We start from the raw sequence: 27,986 nt of genomic DNA on the forward strand, positions 1-27,986 counted from the left end.
CAGAAAGCAGGGAAGCAATTGTTTGGTCTTTCCAGTATCCAAGTAGCTACACTGCTTTCTTATACTTACAGGGTGTAAACACTTATCTCAATGAAGAGATGAGCTTTTATTAGACAACATTTAGTCCCTTAGACCTCCCAGTGCAATCTATCCCAGACAGACGTTAACGATGTCACTTAATAAGCTACTGCATGGCACTCAGATACTCCAGTGATGGTGGCAGGGCAAAACCGGTGCTCAGCAATAATTAGCAAAGCTTTAGGCAAAGAGGATCATAGGTCAGCTTTCTACCAAGGTCGTCATCATAATCTGCTTTAATGCCAGCACTTTCAAAGATGCAAGTTTGAAGTAGTCAGGTCAACTGTTCAAACTACGAGTTAGAGCCATCCATCTTCAGCTTCAAGTTGCCTTCAACCCCAGAAGAAACCACTGCCTTTAATACATACATTTCTCCTAAAATCACAAGTCACAGGTATCAGGTTTTTTCCTTTACCTACACATAGTATTCTACCAGACCAGCTTACATCAGTCTCTCATCTGCACGATCTGCAGTTCTACAGACAACCATTCACATTTGTATGACAAGACAGAAGAGACCAGGACAGCCAGCCTTGGCTCCTGTGCCAACACTTCTGTTTTTCTCTACTGCAACAGGGACTTCTGTACCAAGAAGAGACAGAACCAGGAGCCACCTTTCCTCCCCAATAGAACACAGGACCAGGAAGAGTAAAGTTAACCTCAAATAAACTGCTCCTTGTAAGCTTTAGCATCCCCAACGAGCAGCAATCCCTTTCTGGGAGGAAACCATTACTACAGGTCTCAAGCTGCAGGCAGGACAAGTCTGTACATATTGGTGTCTTTGTAACATGCAATAAATAAGGAAAAGTTAAAAGTTTGAGATTGGAACTGTTAAACCACACAACAAAGCCAGGAAGTGAAATGACCCAAGCCCTCAAACCTGAGGACCTCCCATCTACTATCAAAATCTCTTCTCCAGATCAGTAACAATGAAATCATGGTAATACTCAACTGTTTCAAGGATTTATCTTTCAATACACTAATACCCTGAAGGGTGTCTCACCCTACTGTTTTGGATTTAGTAATGGCATAGAACTTCCCTTTAAACACAGCCCAGGTATTCTCCTGAACTCCTGGCAAGTTACAAACCACAAAGGACCCTTTCCCACTACATCCTCCTGCTGCACCCAGAGATCAAAGGGCACCAGCTGATGCATGTCACAGCCAGGCTGGCAGTGTAGAGCAGCAGAGCAGAAACTGTTCTTCTAACAGGCTGTACTCCCTCCTCACCAACTCGTGGGATAACAAGAAAGCAGGTTTAACAACTATAGATGGAACCCTTATAGAAAAAAGAGGGATAGCTCCTTAACAGATTCAGATTTTAAAAATTCACATTTAATCTGAAAACATCATGTTCAACCTCAGCCAGCAATTGTTTATATATTGCTGCCTACAGACATTCTTGAAGAGCCCACACAAAGTTTTTTTTCACTTCACAGCTTTCCAAATACGCTGTATGTTCTCCAGTTTCAATCAATTCCTTGAATATTAGCAGCAGAAACTCTTGATCATAGACTAGTCTAGGTATCCCAGCAGCAAGAGCAAGGAGTAGGTGGTCTGTTAAGACACAATATCCATTTCCGTAAAGCCTGAAGATCTGCTCAACCTATAGGTAAACACCTTAACCCAGCTACCCTGCTTGTGCAGTAAGTGGGAGAAGCACGAATCTCTTGAAACCTGCCTGCATCAGAAAAGCTTAAGAAAATCAGCTGCTTAATAATATTTTCACTCCAAACACACACATTCAAAAAAACTGAATGGAAAAACAAAAAAAGGAGTTTCTCAGCAATTAGGAAAACTAGGCCCAACTTCAGCTACCAGCTGTTTCTAAACAGGATTTAGAAATGATGAGCACTGGCTCAAATACTCTTTTCCTCCCTAAAGCAAGAATTCTTTTTTTTTAATTAAAGGAATTTTTTTTTTTAATTAAAGGATTTCACTTTCATTCTTCATAGTAAATGAAATTTTACTATAGCATTTCTCTTCCTATTAAAAAAAAAAAAAAGAGTAATTGTTTATGTGAAATGTATCAGTTGACTTTCATCTGCACCTCTCTCCACAAAGGCTCTGTTCACTTCCTTCGGCAGGAGTGACAGTCCTGCAAGCTTTGAAAATGCCAGCAGTTGGCACCTGTACTTAGAACAACCCCATGCCTAATACAATGTCTCATCCTGTTTCTCTTTAAGCAGAAGCCTGCAATGCTTTCTCTTTTCTCTTAAGATTCTGTGTTCTGAGCTTTCACACAACCCTGCAGCATCTTCTTGGTATTTCATCACTTTAAGTTTCCAAGCTGACACATGCCAGCTTACTCCCAACCACTGCACCATCAAGTATGGTTTTGAATACCACCAACCAAGCAGTAATGCTTCATCACTTACCAGAGCTGTGTAAAAGACACATGATGAGAAAAAGGTTTTAGTGGTTACTGTGCTCAAGCAGTGCACAAAGGCTCTGATCCCAGGCTATGATTACAGTTTTGTGTAATTAAACTGAAATAACTTGGGGCTTTACTATTTTCATAAGAGCCTTCCTTTTTTCCCTGGCATGCACTCAAAAGAACACCAATCTCACTCAGCTTGCAGATTTGAGTCAACATTTCAAAACCAAGTTTCACATTGTTTCACTGAGTTTTTGTAGAGCATACTTATATTTATATCCATTCATACACATAAATTTATCTTAGACTTGCAACAATTAATCTTTACTGTGACAAAGTATTATTTATACTTGTTATGTAACATTCAAATTTTTCTATTTTCCAACAGTTCCAGAAACTCTAAAGATCATTGATTTCTTATTCTCTCCCTCACAACCACTCTTGACATCCATTATTTGGAACTTCTGGTTTACAGAAGACACTGGCTATTTCCAAAGCAAAACCAGCAACTAAAGCAAACTGCTTTCTATAAAGGTATGAAAACACATTCAATTTATAAAGGATTTGTTATAGACTGAACCTTAACAGCTTGCAAGGACTACAATTTAACACACAATCTCCCCAATCTACTCACCTCTGGCAGATTAAGTTACAGCATGGTCTGGAAGTCACAAAACTATTCTAAAGCAGAATTTCCATTTGCCAAGTAGAAAAACTCCCAACTGTAATAATAAATTCAAACTATTTAAAATGCATAAAACAGAGCCACTGGGTGCATCCCAGCGTAGTGGGTTCAAGAGAAAAGGCAACATACCAAAGCCACTGGGTAAGTTCTGTTGTTAGAAACAGCCTGTAAAATCGTAACTGATGTTATGTTATACCCCCACGATCTGCAACTTATATTGACAGTAGCCTCACACATCTGACCCAAAGCTCTCGCAACACTGGGGTCTCACTTTTGAGAGTCATCACCTGTGATGTTTCACCTTGAGCTGAATTCTGCACATTCCTTTTGCAAGGGAAGAGTTTCCAACACTCAGCTTCAGATCCATCAGGACCTACATATTTTGCCTAGAACTGCACATGACAGAACATGACAGTTTGAGGAAAAATAATACATCACCCATGTTATCCCTATGAACGCTAGAGCAAAATACTATCCACAGAGGTCTGTGAGATCCTGAGTGCATGCTTCAGAGAAGTCTTTCACTGCTCAACCAGATGTCACTCCCAGTTATTCAAGCAAAAGACAGAATGGCTCCAGACTAAGTCCGCTTTAAGAAGTGCTGAGACAACTAAACTGATGTCCAGCTTAAAAAGTCAAAATTATTTCTGCTATGCATACCACTTCTTCCCTGTACAGAAGATCATAGAGTCCAATAGTTTTGTAATACACATGGAAAGATAAATCTTGTATTTCCAAAGTTGTTCTACACAGAACTGGAAGCGCACCAGTAAAGAAGTTGGTCCTAAATAATCAAACCAAGACCAAAAAAATGCTGCATTCTAGGAAAATCACATAGGAGATCCATGTTACATATTCGTAAGAACTACCTTCTTAAGTTTTATATAAGCATTTCAGAAGTTCCAACACTTCTCGCATTTTCTACAAAAAAATCAATTTCCTTTCATACAGAACATTCACCAATATAAACAAAACCAACTCTACAGAGAAGTCTGATATTAATTTATAAATATTCTTCAGTGATTCAGCTTAACCAAAGCTTAAAAGCAAATCAGATGTAGAGAAGAAAATACTGTCCACCTAGGCTTGAAGAAAGCTCCAGAACAAGAGTGCTAAAAGATTCAAACAGTCGCAATTCAGAGCTTTGGAGGGTCTTTTGGGGGGGGCATTTCCCCAAAATGCCACATATAAGTGTCTGAAGCATAAACCAGCTCCTCTGTACTTATACCTCTGCAGTAGGAATGCCACCATTTAGTTGACTAAAGATCAAGTGTCGGACTCCATAAGGTGAGAATTACTGAATTACAACATTTGTTTTTATAGGCTTCCATACTGCAGTAAGCCTGAAAGCCAGAGGGTCCCCTTTCCCTTTAGGCTGGGGAGGACAGGACGAAGGGCAGCACAGTACGAGAATGGAGGCTGTGACTCAGAGCACCCCAGTATGGCAGATCATGGAACCCATGGAGTCACCCAGAAGACAGGAAAACTCTATCAACTTCATGGCATCAAACACCAGCAGCAGTATTTTTAGTAGTGCCAGGAGTTACGTTTTCTGGAGAGAAAATGTCAGCATTATTGCAGTATCCAGTTTGTGGGTCAGCCTGGTTTCACTGCTCCATGTAAGACAGAATATAAGCAAGGATTCAGCACAAGAAAACCTGCAATTTGTTCCTAATCACACTAATAAATTCTCATCAACCACATCACTCTACAGGATACCCAACATGCTATATTTCAGTGTACACCAAATATCACACATTAAGAACTTGGTTAACTCAAGCTCGAGGCTTTAATACATGTGCTTAAGGACAGATGATTTCCAATGAGCTTATTTTGTACCAGATTAATTACAGCTTCTGTCTTACATGCTGCTTACAAACAACACAAATGCCATCGATCCTGCCAGCAGTATGTACCAACTGAAATTTTCACCATCTTGGCCTTATGTTACCGAACAATTCAAGAAATATATCCAACACATCTAACAGACCATCCCAGTTAATGAATCTTTCACTTCCCAACAACCTAACACAGTCCCCTCCTTGTCCATTGCTTAGTTTAATCCCACATCTTGCAGTTATCACCCTACTTCAAGAAGGAAGTTTCTGCTGTGATCCCTGAATATGCAGACCATCAGAAGCAATGCTTTCTCTAATTACTAGCTCAATTTTCAGGGGGCAGCCTGTTACATTTCAGGTTTTGATATTATAAAGGTGATGCTGGTGCCAAGGCAGCATCAGCATCACTTTCTAAATGGATCATCAAAATAAAAATTCTCATGTGATCCTACTTTCCTGAACTCCAAAAGGCTCTTAAAAAAAACCCCAACCATAAAACTAGGTTTTATCACTAGATGAACTAAAGAGCATCTTAATTTTAAGACGAGATTACGAGAATTTCACAAGAAAGACCACAGTCCACAAAAATTATTAGTAAATACAGCCTCCTTCCAGCATACCAGCTCTTCCATGAGCCACAAAGCCTCATCCCACAGCCCAGAAGCTCTGCAGGGAATATCAACGGCTACAATTTTTTCTACCATTTTATTATTCCTGGGCATTTGGAGCAGGGATGCTTAAGACCAGCATTACTACAGGCAGATAATAAATCAGTATTCTCTACACCATGTTCTAAAGTTATCTGTCATCATACATTTTGATGGATGAATCAAAACTTTGCGGGAAAGGGGGTTAATTAACTGTTCTTAAAAATTTGACATAAGACACAAAACAAAAGGCATCTCCTAACTGATAAATGAGAATCAGAATACTGAATACTATTAAGAACACCTTTCTAACCAAACTGCTTTGGAAGCTTGATTAATCCTGGTAAGGCGTGTCCATGTTCCATCAGACAGCCTTAATTTCAGGGACAAGAACTCCCAGGGACTCCAAACCACGACCAGCCACCAGCCCAGACACACCTTTCCAAGCTCTGAACATGACTACAAGCTTTATACAAAGGGGTTATCGACTATTGTGCACCTAAGGCACTACTGAATATGCATGGAAGTTATGGCCTAGCTCTACTCACAGAGTTGTCTGTCTCCACATGAACCCTGAAGCTCCAGTATCACAAGAATTTGCAGGTTTTGTATCTGAAGTCAGCCCATGGGTACAAAAGCTGAGCATGCACTGTGGCAACCTGACCTCCAAGACACTCACAGAAACCAACTAAGAACACAAAGCTACCGTTTATGGTTAATTAAAAAAAAAACAAGTTTAGGACAGTTAAAAAACCCCACTGAAATAAAGCACAAAAATTATAAATGAGATTGTGATTTCAGGCAGAAAATGCTAACATGAATTTCAGTCATTTCATCGTATTTACTGTAGCTTCCCCCCTGCCCACGATGAACAAGAGCCAAGTCCCAACTCTAGGGAAACACTACCTTCACTTTTACACTGTTCAACATTCACCTTTAACTTACGCATCACTAATATCCCCCCTTAATCACAACCACCAAGCTCAAAGAAAGGCCTGTGCATGCCTCTACTATACATATATATATATATATTCTTCACTTTTCTGAGAAATAAGTGAACAAACTGATAGGGCAACGTTGATTTAATTTCAAATATTAGTTTGTAATTTATTAAATTACAATTAGGTTCAAAATAGCAATTGAACTTAAACAAAACCTAAGTTACCTTTTCAAGCTCTTCATACAAAAGAAAATGTGTTTCAAAGTTTTTCACATCATTTAGTAGCAGAATAAAAAAAAAAAACCAAACAGTTCCTTGAACAACTAAAAGCAGCTTGGGAGCTTTGGAGTCAATTATTCATTTGGCTTAAGTCAAAACAGTAACTGCAGTTCTAGAAGTGGTCACTCATCTCACAAAGTAAAATTTTTTCATTCCTTTCCTATTTTAATTCAGCTGCTTCCCCCACCCCGCATGATTCTCAAGTATTTTATTACTGAAACATAAAGAACTTAATTGAAAAACAGACATAAAAGTTCAACCACACTGAACTTTGTAACAACCCAAAACACACCATTTTACATTGTAAATCATCTTTGCCTTTCTCAAGTAAGGCCTCACTTTTCCTTAAAACTCTGGAGCTCTTCCCATCTTGGGCACAAACAGCTAAACATTCTGTCCTATGCCTCAGAAACTCTGCTGCCTATGGCTCAGTCCTCCACTTCTCAGTCTGAACTCCTTAACAGAGACTGAACACTACACCATATTCCTCCTCTTTGGTTCTTCTACTACACTGCAGCTTCACCTGCAAGTACCTCAACATACCACTCCTTATTTACACACACCTACAATTTTTGCAGCAACATCTTGGCGCTAATTCTGCTGATCCCTTTTGCAACCTCTACCCTGCCCAATGGCTGGAAATCTAAACCATCTTGTACCTACTGCAGAGCCTTCGTGATTTTACCCATTCCCCCAGACACAGCCATGACATTACACAGGTGACCAAGGCAGAAACTTATTAAGGCCCATCTGTCTAGACCAGTATACACTGTATGAACACCATGAGTTCAGGAGTCAACTTTAAAAAGATATGTGCCAGCAACACATTTTACCAATCTTTGCTGTTTTATCAAATGCACATTACACAAGAATTTTGCTGACTACATAGCACCAATAGACACGTAATGAAAAGTTTGCCATACTTCTTGTTTGCCTTGCACTGCTAAATGATCACCAAAAAAAAGGCTGAGACACCCCAGATGGTTTCCTTTGTTCTCAGTTGCCCTGGAGTTACTACTGCACAGTGACAACTCTTGCCTAAAAAAAAAACACGAGTAAGCAGAAGCAGCCTTTTAAGTTCCCATGCATTACAGAATCACACTATCTCTCACATTCTATAATTCAGGCTTTCTTCTTGGTGGATTTTAATCTTGAATCTAGCTCCTCATGAAACATGATCCTGAAAAAAATGCCCTAATATTCCTTCTGCAGTACTCACAAGAAATTGATTTGATTTATTCATTGCAAGTTCAGCCCTCCTTATGCCAGGGCTGTCTGTCAGTTATTTTCTCCTTTTGAGTATTTGCTTCTTTTTAAGAGATTCACACCCCCATAATACTTTTCTGCCACTTAATTATTACCACCTGCAGTACGAACATCTTCACTTTTCCATCCTAAACTGTTGCAGAATGATGCTTCAAAAAAGAAAAACATATTAAAAAAGCCACCACCACAAAACCCTGACATCAAGGTAGCAGAACAAAGGAAAGGATAGGGCAAGGGATTTTAAAAGCTCTTTTTTCCTCTCCCCTACCCAGACTAACAAAAGTATTTAAAGGCCACAAAACACCACACTGACCTCATGCCCCTTTCCTGTTCTCCTCCAGATCCAACTTCTGCTGCCAGGGTACCTTTCCAAAAGCACAAACCCATTGCTACAACAGATTCAAGCTATTCTGCTTGTCTCAGCACCAAGTGGGCCAAAATAACCAATCTCCCTGCATTAAGGGAGAAGAGATTCCACAACTGCAAACGTATTTTTGAGTGCTTCTTCCGTGTCTGCTATCCACAGTATATGTACTGCAATACTTTTCAACATATACCCTTTAAAAGCCTGTTGTCATTAATTTTGACTTTGCTACAAAAGTATTCCACACCCTTTAGAAAATATGCCTCTGCAAGTTCAGAATCTGGAAAAACACTATAACCCAATACTGGTAAGCCTCAGATACTCCCACAGTACGCATCTTTATTTTCTCAAAGTCAAATTAACAGTTCCAACACATTTTTAATAAACATGACAAAACAAAGTCAGAGAGAAGTTCTCTGTGCAAAAACCCCTCTGTTGAAAAACCCCGAGTAAATTCAACAGCCATAAAAGCATGAATTGAATTACATTTACTCTAAATAGAGAGACTTGGAGTTATCACCATTAGGTGGAACCTGGAAACTGGTTACAAATTGTACCTTCTCTGTTCAGCACTGCGCTATCTGCAAAGTAAGCGAATAGCTGAGTAACTGTGACAGGCAGCAGTCAGGACCAAGCATTAGACAGGCTCAGCACCTTACCAGTCTGTTGATGACAGATTCTTCACCAACAGGGCTTTTATGTGTACCTAATGCAGTAGCAGAGGGATCTGAAGACCACAAAAGGATTAAAACATTATCTGGTTTTGTTACACATGTAAGTGACCTTGGGAGTGTGGGCTGCTCAAAAACATTCAAAACAACAGGTTCTTACCACCTTTTCAAGACTAAACAAGATTGAGAGGAAGGTTATATACTATACCACCATACCATGGCTGGTGCAAAACTCTGATACAGGGATTCCTGTCACCTTTCACACTAACAGAATTAAATGATGATACTACGGTCATATTCAGCCAAGTCACTGCACTGAAACCAGCTGATATTTCATAGAGACAGAACATTATCCGCAGGCTCATATTAGGATTTTTATTACATTGCTTTATTGTCGTTTTTCTTTAAACCAAAGCATTATTGGTTTCAGAAAACTTACTCTTGTTTCTGCTTGAAGTTATTTTTACAGGCACAACTAAGGATAAATTTTAACATTAAAAGTAGCACAAGCCACCCCGCAGAAGGAAAACACTCTCCTTTCTGCTCCTGGAGAAATCAGGGTAGCCAAGTACTACCTTCTCATTCAAAGAAACAGCATGACATACTGCTTGCACTGCAAGGAAGAAATGCCATTTGCATTATCGCCTTAACAAAACTATGGTGTCAGTTACCCAAAAGGAGTGGTAAATGTCCAGATGACAAAAGGCCTTAAAAAAATCCAGGACATTTGAGCAGTATGTCATGGTGGTGTGTACATAATTTTTCAGATGTATTTGAAAAGTTTTTTTCTTTAAGAAATGCATCCAGCTTACTCAAAATGTTTTCATACGCATACAGGGGTTATCACTGACTTAAGTGACAACCACCAGTTGTCTTTAAAAACCTTAACACAGACTTGACCATAGAAAGCAACTTTGATTTACAAGGTAAGAATACAAAATAATGTGCAGGGCTCACGTTTAACAGCAAATCATTTAGATCAATTACATCTCATACATTCCATTATTAACAACTGAATTTAAATTTCAGATTAATTTAGGAATTTAACTCACTGTTTTATTCTGCTCTTTTTCATACAAGCTCAACACTGAAGTCTCTGAACCACAAACATTCCTCATTAGATGAGGATATCCCTTGGTTGTTTTTAGTAAAGCTGAAGAGTGAAAGTTTGGCCTCAGAACCTTTCAACCTCAACCCTATGCCACTTCACTGAGGTTAATACTGACGTGCCTTTAACATGAGGATGAAAACACTCTCCCACTGGCTTACTAGTTATTCAGAAACAAATGAGCTATACACCACCCTGCATACACACCTCTTAAAAGCACTCAAGTCCACTGATGAAGAGAGCTCTAAGTGCTATAAAACTCATTCCATTTATCCATGAGACCGGACCTATAACACAAGACTGGCTCTGCAGCAATGCTGGAATGTAGTGGGGTAATCCTAAGCAAGTGAATTTGTAATATTTAACTTGCCTCCCCTCCTTAGAGAAGGGGGCTTCCCCTACCTTCAGTCAATGAACTACCAGTGCCTAGTTTTACTTTAATTACCCTCTTTGCTTTTGTAGCTGGTTGCATTAGTGTTCCTCAAGAACACAGGATTTAGAAATACTGCCCTTTTATTAGAAACATTTGGCTAATAATGAAATAGCAACCATAATTTTCACTTTTAAGCTGAGCTTCCTGTTCAAACAAGCAAGGACTTCACATTCCATATCCATCCTCCTGTCAAAACAAGCAGCAATGCTTTGGTTATATCGCTGAAAACAAGTGTCTTGTAAAAAGCTTGCATTATGGAGCATCACCACAGCAAGGTAGCTAAGCAAACAGATGCTACACAGAGGTTTGAAATCTTAGTGACAGCGGTCCTGTGAATTTTATCATAAAAACCAAAGTTACCTAAAAGAAATTATTGAAGTTGTTTAGGTTCCGACTATGTTACTGTTTTCCTCTGCAAATCTGAGCGACTAGACAGCATTTCAAAGCTTCCTACTGTCACACAGAGCAATGCTACATCAACATAGTCACATTTAATGGGAAATGGTTGAAATTAAACTATTTGTTCAAAACTATGAAATAGACGGAAGTTCCACTGACCCTCAGGTGATCAGAAATCTGGGCAATACCATTCTACTGATTCTTTGGTTAACAATACTATACCTACAATATGAAGACATATAAAAGTCACCAGCGTTGCAGAAGCAGCAACTGGTCCGAAAAGCCAGGCTACGCCAACCAAGAGAGTTTTAGGCAGCATCAAGTCCTGGTTTCCCTGTGCAAGCCTTCCAAGTCCTAAATTTTCAGTTCTCAACTTTACAGGGGGTTTTATTCTCTAACCACGCACTGTAAAAGCAATCCCCACTCTAACATGAAGTTACCCTGGCTGTGATCTGTTATCAACTGAATAAGGAACTACAGTCTAGTTCACTGGTAACTCACAACAGAAGACCACCCTAAAGTTGGGGGGAAAAAATGAAGCTGGTGTAAGAATAGTAAATACTGAGTTACAAAATTAACTTTGTGGAAATTGGACCCATTAAAAATATATTCACCATTTCCGAAAGCTTACTTTAATATATCAGGGAAGCACCTAGTAAGACCATTTGAATTTAAGGCTACAGACATGCGAGCATACAAGAGAGAAACAGTCACAAAGGAGCAAGCTTTAACTCTGCAGAAGCAGAAAAGGAACTCGGGTCAGTATTCATCAGGTTGTTTCTCTCCTAAGCTGCCATGCTATGAATACATACATAAGAAGAATAATAACAAGGGAAGCTGCACAGGAGTGAGCGTCAGCAAGTCAAAAGTCACAGCTAAACCATCCAACACCACATTCAGTCTGCAGCTATGGACAAGGAACACTTTTAGGGTTGCTCTCTTACATATGGTATTTATACCCACAAGTGAAGAGCATCCCGGTCAAGAAGCTGGAAAGCACACCCTACACAAACACCCCCCAAACATTTCATGTAGTAACAAAGCTCCAAGAAAATTACTGACAAAGTCATCTGTATAGAAAACAAGCTGCAGTATACCTACCTGATCATAAGATAGGGAAAGAGTAGTAGAGTTCAGTACGCAGCCACAAACCTTAAGCTGAATGCATACTACCAACCAACAGATTTAATTCCATGGGAAAGCCCTATCTTTCAACTACAATCACATTCTCACTGCCAAAAACAGATGGGAAAAGAACCCCTTGAAGTTACTCCTCCTGAAAAAGCATTTAACCATGAGTTTCACTTCCACCAGGACGAAGAGTCATTTGTTCTGTACACAAACTCTAGCTCTGTTTTCCCAAAACCATGAAAGAACATACAGTCACAGAACAGAAGGAAGCATCAGCAAACCTGCAAAAGGGCACACATGAGCAAACATATTTGATACCACTGCTTCCAGGCCCAAGGCACTGTTTCTGAAAAACCTTTTAAAGCAACAGAATTCAGCATCTTTTTTCTTCTTAAAGACCTGCACAATATCTACAGAAGCAAACTGACATAAAACTGATCTGTGTATGTCTCTAGCTTCAACTTAAATGTCTCCTAATATACCAGTCCAGTTTCAAAACCGCTTCCTTCCAACGAATTATCCTGTCAAAGACAGAAACTAGTCTTCCCCTTGCACTACAGTCTGTATTAAACAGGAACTGTAATCCTTTGAATCAGGGTCTAATCCATACATTTGGATAATCATGCTAAAACAACTGCTCTCAGAGTGGCCCATTGTCCTGCCAGAGGCTTTAAGTGGTCTATAATAATGTAGTAGTTTCAATTTTGCAGATCAGAAGGCCAACACTGTTCAGAGGCACACACTGCTCAACAACAAGCTGAAGACTGACAGCATTTGCTGTAAGAGCAGCAGCTTTGGAACCACCACAGCAGAACCAAGGCAGAACAAAATACAGAAACTGAAATAGTTATTTAGAGTTAATGCACCACTGGTGTGCCTAGGTAACTGGAAAAATATTTTCTACAGTCTGCAGTCTTTAGCGCACCAAAATACCCTCAGCAAAACAAGCTGGTAATTTCACACAGTACAACTTGAGGACAGCCTGAGCAATTTCACAGAACTGACCAGCAGGTACATTGTTTAGATGGTAGACCTTCAGTGTCAACTGGCACATGGCTATAGTCTTCAGTATCGTATTATCTTCCTCTACACTAACAACAAATTAAGAGCACAGACATTCAAGGAAAACATTAAATGCTATGAAAGGAACATGACTTAGAATAAAAAGAAGTATCCTTCAGTTTTCTTTAAACCTACAAACCTCCAAACCTACGAACCTTCAAACCTCTCAAATCTACGTTTAGAACATGGCAACAATTCATCAATAAAGAACTGGCTTTAATGTTGTCTGTGATATTACAGAATTAACTTGTGTTGAAAACATCTGTGACATTCACGTGTAACTGCTTGAAAACTCAGTAATTTTAAAAGCCACACTTTCATCTAACCATTGCAGTTCTTCCATATGTCACAAATTTATCATTGAATAATTATATTCATACTTTCTCTTATGAATGGGATGACAAAAATATGTACATTTAACAGAAATCACATCGTGAATGTAACACTTTACCACTTAGTTTTTTAGAAGTGGTACTTAAGACACCAACACTTGAAGAACTGCTAAAAAAACCAACTCAGCCAGTTATATAAACACGAGTACCTTCTTTCCATAACTTGAAGAAACTGGGGACATCAGTGTCACAGACTGTATTGCTCCAAAGAGGCTAAGCAGGATGTTAGTTCCTGACACTCAAAACATCAAGGCCAAAACAACTGCAAGTATGAGCAGTGTCCATTAGCTGATTCTTTCTGTTGCTACCTCTTGTTAGCAGCCAGCCTTGAAGTGTGTATGCAAGGGCGGTTACATACCTTTCCACATTGGAGATGGGACCTCAGAGGTCCTACCCCTTATTTTTAAAGCTGTTCATTAATATAGAAATACAAAGTAAGCAATTATATCAAATCTAGCCACAAAGTCTGTTAATGTAACAGTATTCCTCATAATTTAGCACAACATGCAGTTTAAGGCTGCTTCTAACATGAAAGCAAGTTGTTACAGAAAACTTCTTCCATTTCCAAGTTACACTTGGCAATGAACTGCTCTATATAAGCTTTAAAGAAGCAACCGTAACTATTTGGGACAGCAGCTGTACTGCTTACGATACATACAGAAATTCCAAATATGCTACAACTTCCTATTTTTTCCAAGAGCCTACTCTCAAGAAAGAGCAGATACTTACTAATTTACTACTATTTTATGCTAAAATACATGGAGCATCAACTGCTTGGCAAATAAAAGCCCCTTCCCCACCCCAAATCCTCTACTTAAGCATTCCATCCGTGTCAATGTTCCCAAAACCAATGGCTTTTTGTATAGGTTTGCACTTTTTTTTTTTTTTTAGGTAAGCATTTAAACATCTTTAGACCATACAGAAAAAAAAATCAAGAATCAGGAAATGAAAGATTTCCAAAACAAACCTGCACTTTTATAAAGTCCAAAGGAACAGGCACACAAGCATGTTCTGCAGCATATGCCGTGTCTAACACAAACACTAATAACCCTGTATCCATTACCAAGAGGATCAAGAGGTGAAATCAAAAGACAGTAACATAGAACTGTGTATCTAATTCCAGACACCTGTAGTAGAAATTACATTTCACAACAAGGCAAGCATTGTTGCGATTCATTTGATCTTGAAAAAACAGTTATCACCAGTGTCCACAAGTCAACACACACTAATATCTTAAATCAATTCTGTGAACAATGAAGCCAAGTTTTCCTTTTCATTAATTTTATTCTAATGTGAAACATGAAGAAACAAGCACCCAAATAACTCCAATATAGTATGAAACTTTAATAAAAGCTGTTTAAAAAACAAAGAGTAAAATTTTAAAAATAAACTGAAAGGCTTGACTCCTAATCACACATCTTTCTGACATCAGCAAGAGTACTTTCAGACTTTCAAAGAAAGAAAAAAACAACAAAAAAACAACCAAAAAAACAAAGATCTGCTGTTGAAACATCACTCCCAAAGACTGTTGAAACGCATAACATGAAGCTTCAGAGACAGACAGTTTTATTAACAGGAGGCTTAATTTTAAACAGTATATACAAATCACATTACTTTTCCAAAGTTGGGACCACCTAGTAATCTGTCAAAACAAAATTACGCTAATGAATTACAGAAGCATCTGTATAATGCGACCGCCTCTTTATTGAAGTACACCTTTATACAATCCTTCCACATATTCCTGTACTGTGAAATCCTCTCAGGATGCAGCGCTGCACAGGTTTTCAAATCTCTCCTACACACCACATGAATAAAACTGTTGCCACTTGCACCTCTCAATTTTGCCTGACCATACACTTCAGTGTTCCATGATATGCAACACCAAAAGGCACTGTTTTTCTCTGTCCAAAAAACAAAACATTTCAAAGTTTACTATGTTTAAGTACAATGATTTGCAGGGAATAGCAAGATTTTTCAGGCAATGCCCAAGACTTCAAATTTATCATAAACCAAGCAAGGATGAACAAAAAAAAAAAACAACAAAAAAAAACAAACAAACAAAAAAAAAAACCACAAACAGAAAGTCTACTTTTCACTTGTGTCATTACTTCCTTTCCAATTCTCTGGTTTTTTTTCATGGAAGGTTTTACTGCACAGCAAAGAAAATGGCAACTCTTTACAGACTTTGAATACAACAGCACAACTTTATTGGAAAAATATATTGTAAACTCAGTATTTTCAAGTTTTGGAGAAAAATAAACTCAATCTCTGGATTCACTCATAGCAGTAATTCACGACAGAGTTGCTGAAGTTAAAAGTTTCTTTCATATATAAACTAATTTAAAACTTTAGCTGGACTCCAATCTCCTACTAATCACCACTTTGATTCTCTTAGCAGAGACTATGTAAGGAGTTCAAGAGACACATGAGAAATACAACATCAATATCCAACTAGTGTCAGAGATCCTATGCCAACTGATTCACATAATCCTAACAAATCAAGCTACTTAAACAATAATGAGTATTTTCAAGTTGTTACTTCTACTGCAAATGTTTTATAAGTGTACTGTAAAACTCATAATGTTTGAGGTTAGCTATACTTGTGGCAAAAGTCTTATTCTGCACAGTTATAATTGCAATATATAAATAACTAAAGGTTATTCCACAAAGAACAGCTTGAATTTTACAGAACGATTCTGCTCATACTTATAGGAATTAGTTTGGTAGACACATCAGCAATGGGCATAATTCAACTGTTCATACAGTGAGAATCTTGGAAAAAATAGATACATACACAAAACAATTAATGTGTGTACACTGAGAATTCGTTCAGTTGCAGAGTAAAATCAGGACTTTAAACAAAGCTTTGACCTGTAAACAAAGCAAATTCAGCCAGCTTTTAACCAAATCTAGAAATAGCTATCTATTTTACAATGGCTTACAAGAGCACCCACTGAAGAGCTTCACTGACTTCATCTTTTCCCTTATCCAAAACTACGTAAAACCAATCTAGATTCCTTGATAAGCACGGTGTCCAGTCTAGTTTACCAAACTTCTACTATGAATAAGAATCTGTCTAGCTTCTCCACATATTTGTACGGGAAAATCCACTGCACATCTATCCTCACACTGTTTCTTATGTAAAGGCTAACCCAATGCTCCGTGTCTCATCAAAACCAATCTGTTTTACAATTTAAACAATCCACAGGTTCTATCCTGGAAATACTATAAAAACCAATCCAGATGCATTTATCACACCACTATGAATACCTATTCTACAACTACTTCACATTAACAACTACCCTAAAACAAGTTTTACTTTTCTGGAGCCTATAGGCCTATCATTTAAATCAACAACAGCTGCCATAGCTTCATCACGAGACTCAAATGCAACCATTGCTTCTCCAGTGGGCATGCCTTTTTCATTGTATTTTAAGCACACCGAACCAGGGATCACTTGGTAACCATAAAAGAAATCCAAAATTTCATCCACTGAAACAGTAAAGGGCATATTTTGCACTTTGATGACAGTTGGTCCTGGCTTCCCAGACCCTGTACCAAAACCTGGGGGTCCACTAATATGTATATTTCCTGGTCCAGGTCCAAACCCTGGAGGTCCACTTAAGTGTCCAAGACCACTAGCAATTCCTGGAGGACCAGCCCCAAAGGCAGGGGGTCCACTTAAATTGCCAGGACCATTACCAAAAGCCTGAGGAGCCCCCGCAAAACCTGCCGGTCCACTCAAATTACCAGGACCACCTGCAAAACCTGGGACTTCAATACCTGTACCAGGTAAACCACTAGTTGCGACTGTAGGTATTCCTGGTCTAGAATCAGGAAAGCCACTTATTCCAGGTGGTGGTAGAGGGGGACCAAATGTGCCAGACCCACTGAAGTTACCAGGGAAATTAAACGGAGGACCATTGCTTGTATCTTTAGAATTTCCCCCCAAGAAGGCATGCTCATCCCCACCAGCACCCTGTGCTCCTGGCACAGTCGCATTTCCTTGTATCGGTATTTTCAGTATCTTTTTCCCTTGAGATGGTGGGTTTCTCTCAATATCTCTCATTTCTTCTACAGTTATCAAACGCAAAACAACATCTCTTCCATTCAGTTTTTTACGGTGCAAACGCTCTGCCTTACGAGCATCATCTTCAGCTTTAAACTGAACCAGCGCTTGTCCTAAACCTTGCCCGTTATTATCAACAAGAATCTGTACAGAGTTTTCTTCTACTGCCAGTCCCTCTAGAAACTGAAGGATTTCCATTTTTGTTATGTTGTATGGAATATTAGATATATGTGCACACAGTTTTGGTGAGCCTGGCTCTCCCTCAGCATTCATGAGGATTTCTCTCTGGTCATAGTTGAAGTTCTGCAGTCTTTTACGAATCATGTCTATCTTTTCTAACATTGCTTTTTTAGTAATTGGATGAACTTGAATAAAGCGATTCCCTATGTACTGCTTATGATGACACAAAGCTGCTTTATAATCAGCTTCATTCCTGAACTCAACAAAACCCTCTCCAATTGCCTTCCCATTAGGTCCATAAGCTATGTAAATGCTGTCCTCAACTATGTCCAGCTTTTTAAAAAAGTCTATCACATGTTTGTTCTCTGATTCAAAGGGGAGACCTTTCAGATAAACACAGAAGCCCTGCTCATGGGGAGATCTTGACCGTGACCTTTTCTGTCCACTAGGAGATTTGGACCTAGAATGAGCCTGGGGAGGAGGAGGGTGAGACGGCCCAGAGGGACCCATGGTTTGCTTGAAAGTTATGTGGCCTCCAGCAGCCACCCACTGTCTCTCTGTTGCAGGACTAACTTCAACATAGCGCTGAATCATCAGCATTCTGTTTCGTTTCAGTGCTTCAAATGTATCTTGAGGAGAAAAAAACTTAACTAGTCCATTTCCATTATTTCGACCTACATGATCCTTCAGCATATGGACTGCATCCACACGGAGCCCAAGGAAAAAGTCTTTCACATCAGATTCTGTTGCAGAAAAGGGCATTCCATGAACGCTGACATACAAATCATCTGGATTGATTGGAATCGGCTTGACACTACTTTGAGAATTCATCTGGATAGGATTTACAGGATTCATGGGACCAATAAACAATGGATTCAAGCCGCTGTTCATATTCACTGCTGCTCCAGACCCATTCATTCCAGTGGGTAAAGGTGCTACAGGTGGAGGATTCATAGGAGGCATTCCTGATATGGGAGGCATAGGTGTCATTGGAGGTACAGGGGGCACAGGGGGTATCGGAGGAACTGGAGGAACAGGAGGTAGTGTGGGTACAGGAGGAGGAACAGGTATTGGTGGAATAGAAGGCATTGGCGGCAAAGTTGGCATAGCTGGGATCGGAGGGATTGGTGGAGGAGGTACTGTGTTCATAGGGGATGCTGTGCTAGGTATAGTTGAGCTAAATGTTGGGCTACCAAAGGTACTCCCAAGATTTGGAGGTGCAGTCCCCATACTGGCAGTAGAAAACGTGGATATGCTTTTATTGCTTTCATGCACAGTAGTAGAAGCAGTTACTACACTAGAAGGATTACTGAAGTTAGGTACAGTAGTAGGTAAGTTAACCCTTCCACTCATTCCAGAACTAGGTGGTGGTCCTGACCTGCTAGCATTTGCTGGTGGCATATCTAGATTGGCAGTTTCAAAACGCCTACGACTGAGTTCTATCATGTTCTGCATTTCAGTTTTACTACTCAGCAATAGCGTTACTTTTGACCCTTTAATTGTACCACCTGTGCGCATCATACCAAGCCTTGCATCTTCATCAGTGGCAAAAACGATGAAAGCCTCACCCAGTTCACCCCCTACAATATGCACGCCCCCATCAGGAATGGTCAATCCAGAGAAGAAGTGGCGAATGTCCATGGTCCCCGCCACAATCGGGAGACCTTGCAAGCGGATGACCACAGCCATGCTGCGCTGAAACAACACACACCTGCAGATGAGAAAAGGCAACGGCTATGTCAGACTACTGTTTATGACACCATGCAATTACCTACAGACACCATCTACTATATTTGTTTATATATACCTAACAACATCCTGCAAACATTAAGCATGCTTATATTCCAAGTTCCTTATTCATGTTTACTTCATACAGATTGAAGTATTAAACATTTACCAACACAATCAGTATACATTTTGCACTAGAAATTCCAAAGTAACTGTTAAACTAAGACCCACAAACATCAGTAAAAAAACCAGACAATCTGAGGAACATCAAAAATCAGAACTATTATATCAGTAGTTGAATATTTAATGGAACATAAGCAAAATGAGTAGTTTAGCCAAACTGAATTTACCATATGCTGATATGGTATCCACTGTACCTGGCAAAGTGACTGCAAAAAATTCTGCACACCTATGGGAAATAAACAGTTGTCTTTCATTTGGGGAGGGATTTTATCTCCTGCCAGGTGAAGACAACTAGGAACGTAACAGTGGATTGGTTACAAACAAAACCCCATTATGGACAGCTAGCAACAGTGAGACTCACATGACATCCTGAAAGGGACCATCTAGATTACACTGATCTTGTCTTTTTCTCAAGGCAAAGGGAAAAGGCCTAAGGTGACCATGAAGCTAGCTAACAGTTATAAACAAGCCCCAGACATTTTGTGACCATACAGGCTTCACCTAAACTATATCCTAGCTAGATACTTGGCCTTTACAACTTTCAAGAACAATGTGTAGTTTCTAGTAGTTGCAGGTGTTCTAAGATTACACCTTCTGTCACAAGCACAAGTAAATGACTTTTACCTCTGCAGCTGAGGTTAATGGACACAACATCAACTGTTAACAGCTAGATCTTGACAGTTATCTTGTACACATTCTACAAAACAGCCTGAGGTTTTCTCAGAAGTTCAAGATAAACAGAAAACTAGGTAATCCTCTCTTATTCTTGACAAACCTTCAGTAAAGATTAAAAGCATCATATTAATACTAGCACAATTCAGCAGTTCAGAAGTCTCTCACACTAAACCATGAACAGCAGTACCTCATTTCACCTGCGCCACTCAATCTCTGAAACTTTTTGACTTCCTAAGCACAAGCCAGTTCAGTATCTGTATGGAAGACCTCCAAGGCTCCAAGTAGTCACATACAAATGGTGTTAACTAAACATTTGAAATGAAGAATGAACCAGATCACATTATTGTTCAGGTTGGAAAAGACCTTTAGGATTGAGTCCAACCAGATGATACAATGCATCACCAGACAGCAGTGCACTGAAGACTTCTGGCCACACACCAAAGCTGTGACCAACTACAATCAGTAACTAACTCCCAATATTTCACATTCAGCCAAGTATTGTATCCCAGCATATAGTCATGTCTTTAAGCCAGCTGTGTTTGCCTATGTCTCCCAATCACCCTAGAGTAGACATGTCTTGAAAACATCCTTAACGACCAGGTAAAGCCACTATCCAACCACATAACTATGCCAGGTAAGGCTGAATTCAGTACTTAAAACAGGAATAACAATTCTTCTACAGAGGGAGGAAAAAAGCAGCAATTCTTTTGTCTGCATGACAGAACTTCAGATTACTCAAATGGGTACTTAAGTATTGTATTGCCCAATAAACCACAGCTAACCCCTTCCATACACTAATGAACTCAGGCAACAAACTGGGGTATTAGAGGGCATTGGCCCAGATCTAGCTGACACCCGAAAAATGCAGAGGACTTTTCTCCCTCAGGGAAACAGCAGACAAGCCCATTGGCAAAAAGACAGCTCTGCTGCTCTAGCTGCTGTGAATGAACATCTGATTCCTGACTAGACCATCCTGAAAGAGAGACTGGAACTTGCAAAACAAACATGAGAAGGTCTGAACAAAAATTAAAATTCAGCTGTACATACCACTAAGAAAACCCCTACTCCACCAAGGGACAGCAGCAACAGAAAGGGGGGTATATACTAAACCTCAGGGATCATTTTTTTAAAAAGCAACTTTCCCATCTCCATGGCAAGGTAACAAAAGCAACATCCTTGCATTTCTCTTGCAGTGACACACTTAACTTGAAAATAAGAGTTCATTGCCCAGTCATATTCCAACAGCAAAATATCTCGCCCATGTGAAAAAAAACAGGTCAAACTAAGAACTATGCTATGTACACATCTAAGTAAGTATGTAAGACTTTTTGCACCATTTCTAAAAACAGCAGTATTTCTCAATGATTCTGATTTTAAATTTGCCTAACTTTGACAGCAATCTCTGAAACTAAAGTTAAAATGAAAATTCTGCCTACTTTAATGAAGCCATACCAAATGGTACTGTAAAACTGAAGTTTACTACATTATGCTACAGGACTGCTTCTGAATTAGATTATCCTCAGGCAAGCAAGTGGTATAAAAGCATCCCTGGTTTTCTACCTACACTTTGAAAACTACAATACTACTAATAGCAAATCTTGCTGGGAAGCTTACATTTTCGCTATTATTTATACAAAGAAATGAGTTTCAGAAATTTTCATGCATCAGGAGTTAAGACATTTAAAGCGTTTTGTGCTAAATGGGAGATTACTTTTAGTTATTTCTTTACTTATGCAAAAAGGGTGACAATCTAATAGAGCCATTAGTTGAGGAAAGGCAAGATAAGTCAGCAGGTAAGGTCACAAAGAATTCCTAAGACTTCAAGCATTTGAACATCTACTTAACTTCTAGGATACTGCAAGCATTTCAATCTTGCACTAAATTCAAACTTAATTATAAACACTAAAGGTATCTTTAAGTTTTATTACTAAGTATTCTATTCAGATCCACTAAATCACTACTGTCAAAAAAAACCAAGCAGCTGCTTCGACCTACAGTTGCTAGAAAAGCTAGCTGCAATGAACTTCTGTGTAGTTAACTCCATGCATGATATTAAGCAAGTGCCTGCTATTAGGCAAAAACTAACAGTAATATGAATAAAAAGAACGTGAAGGACTTTACTCATCAAATATTTTTGGCAAAAGAGTATTTTGTCAACTCAGCACATAACTGCCACAATTTTTTCAGGATTTCAGTGCTTACCTGAAGTATTAGTTTAACTTCTGTGATTTAAAGAAAAATCACAAGGACCAAAAGGGCCAATTTTTTCATTTCTGAACACTCACAAGTCTGATTTTTTCCAAAATGCCAATACCCACTATAGGACACAATAACCCACTCACTCAATTTTTCCAACTAATAAAAAAGCAAAGCTTGCCGAAATATTTTATTGTTCATTTGTCAAGATCAATATACATGCAGAGGCAACATCAGCTTCAGACACAGGATGAGCTACACGCCTGTTACGTGTGCACTGAAGGTTTTTTGTTGAGCTCTTAGCAGTGTTCTCAGGCTGCCTGCTTTTCCCCCTGTACAAAAAGTTACTTCAAGGCAAAAGCAAGTTTTGGTGTCATTTTGCATGTCTGGTATATTTTTTGAAAGCTCATACGCACAAAATCCTATAGTTGTGCTAAAGACAATCCATCCCCATTAGCAAGATGAGATGAAAAATGGAAAGGGCTGCCAACAATAAATCTGACTCAACTCATCTGATTAACCTTAACAGCATCTTTGTCTTGACTGAAATGTCCTTAAAAACATTGATGTTACATTTGAGAAAGGTATACAAAATTATTTCTTGCACGTACGTGCTAGTCAATAAAATAAGAATAATTTCCATCATATGAATAAATTAATAAAAACACCAGACTAGCCTTTTAAAATACTTGCATTTTTCGAGTTGAGGTAATTTTGGAAGATTCAGCCTAGTCCCTGGAGAGTTGTTAAAAGTATAATACCCACACAATACACGCACACACAACGTATCTGGCAATTCTTGGACGAAGACTGGGAACTGGAATAACACCAGCATTGTAGGAGGAATTTTAAGTATCCAGGCTGAGACTGTCTAGCAAAAGCTGAAAATGCAGACCACAATTTTGCCTTTTTTTTAAAATCACTTTTAAGAAGGCTAAAAATCAACCTGGTAGATTAAGACAGCCATCTCTGAGCTAATTTGAAACTCTGATCCCTTTAAATGCTGCAAAATCTAATAAGAATCAACTGCTGCACATTTCTAAACTCCCAACAGTTAGAAACATGCAGACCTGGGGCCTGCCGCAAAGTAGCAACATTTTCCAACAGTGCAAAATAATCAGGAGAGTGTCCCAGACTACCACATGTTGATGAAGCAACAAAACATTAGTTTGGCTGAAAACTGTTTATAGGAACAACACTGCCAGAACCTCTATCAGCGCAGTGGGAATTAAAAGAGACTAGCTACATATTCCTTGCCCCAAGTGTTCTGATACCAATTCACAGATTCCAAAAGCTTCAAATATTTCTTAAGATATACTCAATATGCATATAAAGAAGTCTTCAATTCAAAGGCTCTTACCTGCAAAGACAGATGTTTTTTTCTTAACAAGTAGCAGAAGCCAAGCCAATCCTGTGGGCAACCAATTAAAACCAACTTTTAGACTGCAATAAAGAATAAATGGAGGCAAAAATCAATGCAGGCAACACAACAGCAGTAACAGTCCACAAAGAACTGTATATATAGAAAGTTCAAACCTGAGACCACCACAAGGCACTGCAACATAGAGCAACCACAAGAGTGCATCTTCTAATACCTTATCCCTGTGTGACTTGTTGGCAACTGCACTGCACAGGTTTTGTATAGTTTCAAGACATGAATATGCCTTCCACAAAGAAGGTAAGAACCACCAGAAAACATTCAAAGGATCTTTCAAATTTTCCCATCACCAACAGGCAAACAAATCACTCTTTCAAAGGCAAAAAAAGGTAATTAAATACTTCAAATCCCTGAATTTTAACAAACCCTTGCTCCACCATGATTATGTTCCTTCCTCCAAATGCAGATCTTCTTACTTGCATAAAGCAACGTAAGCCAAACTTCAGAAAACCTCCCTATAGCTGCGTATGAGTAGTTTTTCAGGAGTCACAAAAACTGGTGAAACTAAGTGACATTTCACAGCCACCTCCAGGCAGTCACCTCTACAGAGCACACAGTAAGAACTACCCACCAAGAAATGCCCATTTTTTTCATCCCTCTATAAAAAAAATTGTCTGCCTGGGATTACAACTCAACAGAACAGCCAAAATTTTAAGCAGCAACATATGCATTTAGTATTTAAAGAAGGGATGGAAAACTCTTATTCTTTCACTGCTTAGTAAACCACCTCAGACTAAAATTGTGATTCTTTGGAAAACTACCTAGGAATGAATCACACCAAGAACTGTTAACTGCCTCCTTCTCACACAACCCAAACAAGCCATTTTCAGTTATAAACATCATCACCAAAGTGAACTCAGAGAAAGAAGTACTACTAAACAATCCACAAACTCCTTAAGAGAGAGAATTACACCAGATATTCACAGATCTTCCAGGACATTAAGAACAGAGTTACAAGTGAGAAAGATACAACTACACTCTTCAGATTTACATTACAATGGCAAATTCATTTAAAAAAAAAAAAGACGACCTTGGGGCTTTTTATTAGAACTTTAAGAGAAACAAGCAATCCTGTATTAGAAGGAAACAACTATATACTTTCATATATAGTAGTGTCAAACAATAGTTTACAATGCAGGAAAGCATGTAATCACCTGAAAAACAGTTTCATGCAAACACACACCTGCTTCAAAAAGCACACAAACCTGTCATGCACAAGGAACTTTCCATTTAAAAGAAAAACCCAAATAATTTTATACATTTCCAGTACAGCAACCACAGTGTTGCACATGTTCCTCTTCACGACTCTGAAAACAAGCTGAAGATTTGCAGTGGACTAAGACAACATGCTATAATGTGAAACAACATAAACAAAACCAAGCACCATTCTTCAGAAAAGGTGCAAAGCTGCACTCTGCTACATTTAATCTTTCCACCAAACACCATCTACTTTTGTTTGCAAGTCTCTATTCTCTCAACTTTAAAAGAAAGCCATCCATCACTCTCGTAGATGAAGACATCCCTTCCAATCAACCGATGCGCAAGAGCGTATTAACTAGGCAAACATCGACTTGAGCACAGGTACTCCCACACAACGCCGACGCCACTCCTCTGGGACTTCATAGGAGAGAATCTCCGCAGCACCCTATCAGCTATACAGAAAGCAGCACCATTCCCTGGAGACAAAACAACTGAGGAAATTACAAAGAGTCCACCCAGGAAACAACCTGCCGACTTTTCTGCTTAACCCCAGCAGATCGAGATGGGTAAGAAAATTACTAAGGAGTAAATTTGAGTAAAACCAAGGCCAAGAGTTTTTTCAAAAGAAAGCTCACACAGACTCCTGGTAGTACTGGGACCCCCTCCAACACTAGTTTGGGGGGGTGCGTGTTGGTTTTGTTTTACAGAGCTGATTTTTATTAGTAGAGCACTGCGTTACGTTACGTTACTGCACGGCAACTTCACTGGCTTTTACAGGGTAACCCCAAAGAGCTGTGGCAGCGCCACAGACCCCAGGGACCTTCTTCCCCACGAAGTGCAGAGCGTTTGCCTCGCTCGCCTAGCCTCCCGGGGCCGGGCGAGCAGCCACCACCGGCGCCCCGCCGAGCGCCCCCCGGGACCGGCCCCGCACCGCTTCCTCCCGGCCGAAGGGCGAGGCGCCGACAACGGGACCGCGCCGCCGCTCGGGGCCCGCCAGGTGCCGCTCCCGGCCTGCGCCACCCCCACACCGCCGTCGCGCCCGCCCAACCCCGGCCGCCGCCAGCAGAGCCCCCGCGCTGCGGCCCGGGCTCCGGCCCCGGCGCCGCCGCAAGGTCACTCGGCCGCCCCCGCCGGCCGGGCCCTCGGCGCCTGCGCCCGGCCCGCACATACTCACCTGCCCGCGCCGGCCGCGCAGCTCCGCGGGCCGCCGGGCGCGGGCGGAGGCGCGGCGAGAGGGAGGGAAGGAGCGGGCGGCCGGCCGACGGCGCGGACCGGCGCACGGCCCCAGCTCCCCGGCCTCGGCGCGCCAGGCCGCGGCGAGGCGGGTGCGGCCCCCGCTCGGCGCCCCGGGCCGGCAGCGCGGGAGGCGCCGCCCTGCCCGGCCCTTTGTGCGCGGGGACGCGTGCCAGTCGCGCCGCGCCCGCCCGGCCTCCCTCCCCTCGCCTCGCCGCGCCACGCCGCGGGCCCGCAGCGCGGGGCAGGTTAGGCGGCCCGGCCCGCCCGGGCGCCGCCGCGCTCTTACCGAGGGATCTGTACGAGAAAAAGGGCTAGAACGGAGCCGAATGGCCCCAGGCCCCCCTACGCACCGAGCCCGACGCCAGCGACCGCGCAGGGCCACAAAATGGCCGCCTCGATGCGGCGCCGCCAGGGAGGGGCGGGGCGGCTCGAGGAGGGCGGAGCCCGCGGCTCGCGCAGGGCTCCTGCCGCTCGCGCTGCCTGGGACGCGGCCGGCGCGGGGAGCCCGCGCGCCCGCTCCGCGCCCCGGAAGGCAACGGCACAGCCGGGGGCTGAGGGGAGAGGGGCGGGGGCTCGGCCAGCAGCGGGGCTTTAGCACAGTTGCCTCTGGTACAGCAGCGACACGTTGACGGTTTGAGGCACTTTCTGGAAATTAGTGGTGAGGAAACCTGGACTCCAAAGGAGGCGTTGATCTTCCAGCGAACAAAAAGCCCTGAGAGAGGTTGTGTCGCCTTCTTCACATAGGACCAGGTTGCAGAATTAAAATGAAAGATTACCTTGGGCCAGTGCCCTCTTTGAGTGTAACTGCCCTGCGCTGTGTCTGTCCTTCGTTCGCTTGACCGAGTACATGTGCAGCATAAATGACTGTCCCACACTGAAGCATGGCGATGCACAGCTGGGGAGATGCCCCATCACCACATTTCAGCGGATGCGGGTGCTGCAGCAGCACCCAATTCCAATGAAAAAAAGAGCCTGCATAGTCTGCTGCAAGAAATGAATGAAAATAAATCATCACCTAACATGGCAAAATGCTTTTCCAGCAAATCTGGGCGTTCAGCAATTCAGTTTACTTAGTTGTTTTTCACCACTGAACAGAAACTAGGGCTGAGCTGTGTGATGGGTGTGCTGTCTGGAGGCAATGGGATCAGGTCAGGCCTGGGGCTGCTGGGCCCCACAGTAGCCCCCACTCCATGATTTGTTTCCCTGTATATTCCCTGTTTCTACTCTCAAATTCTCCTTTACCACCCACATCCCCTCCCCAAAAAAACAGCCCACGTTTGTTCATCTTCTTCCTATAATCCCTGGGTTTACAGATTTTGTACTCTATTTGGTATTTATGGTAAAGGTGCCCTGAAAATGTATCAGTTCCATCGAGCTAACACATCCTTTCTGTGTTGCAACGTGTGCCACC

General features: G+C 40.9%; 2 protein-coding genes across 6 annotated transcripts in view; both read right to left on the minus strand.

Annotated features, from left to right (window-relative positions):
- LOC130155889 (fer-1-like protein 4) overlaps positions 1-26,992 on the minus strand; it is an 88,828-nt gene extending 61,836 nt beyond the window's left edge. For 2 of the 4 annotated variants that reach the window (XM_056353753.1, XM_056353766.1), the window contains exon 1: positions 26,926-26,992. The gene's annotated coding sequence lies outside the window, so the exon portion shown is untranslated. Of the gene's footprint in view, positions 1-19,487; positions 19,605-26,513; positions 26,856-26,925 lie in introns of those variants that run through there. The other 2 variants (XM_056353754.1, XM_056353752.1) reach the window with 2 other exon arrangements.
- Positions 14,995-26,985, minus strand: RBM12 (RNA binding motif protein 12). 2 transcript variants are annotated; one of them, XM_056353782.1, is made up of 3 exons: positions 26,862-26,985; positions 24,062-24,144; positions 14,995-19,630 (listed from the first exon to the last, which is right to left on the minus strand). In XM_056353782.1, exon 3 carries the CDS (start codon positions 19,606-19,608, stop codon positions 16,969-16,971), a length of 2,640 nt encoding a protein of 879 aa, XP_056209757.1. In that variant the 5' UTR covers positions 19,609-19,630; positions 24,062-24,144; positions 26,862-26,985; the 3' UTR covers positions 14,995-16,968. The 2 variants fall into 2 exon arrangements, with proteins under 2 accessions (XP_056209757.1, XP_056209758.1); XM_056353783.1 differs by having other exon boundaries at positions 24,062-24,112; positions 26,862-26,979.
- Positions 26,993-27,986: the final 994 nt, after the last annotated feature.

The sequence above is a fragment of the Falco biarmicus genome, chromosome 10, assembly GCF_023638135.1.
Source record: "Falco biarmicus isolate bFalBia1 chromosome 10, bFalBia1.pri, whole genome shotgun sequence".
In the NCBI taxonomy this organism is placed as follows: Eukaryota; Metazoa; Chordata; class Aves; order Falconiformes; family Falconidae; genus Falco; species Falco biarmicus.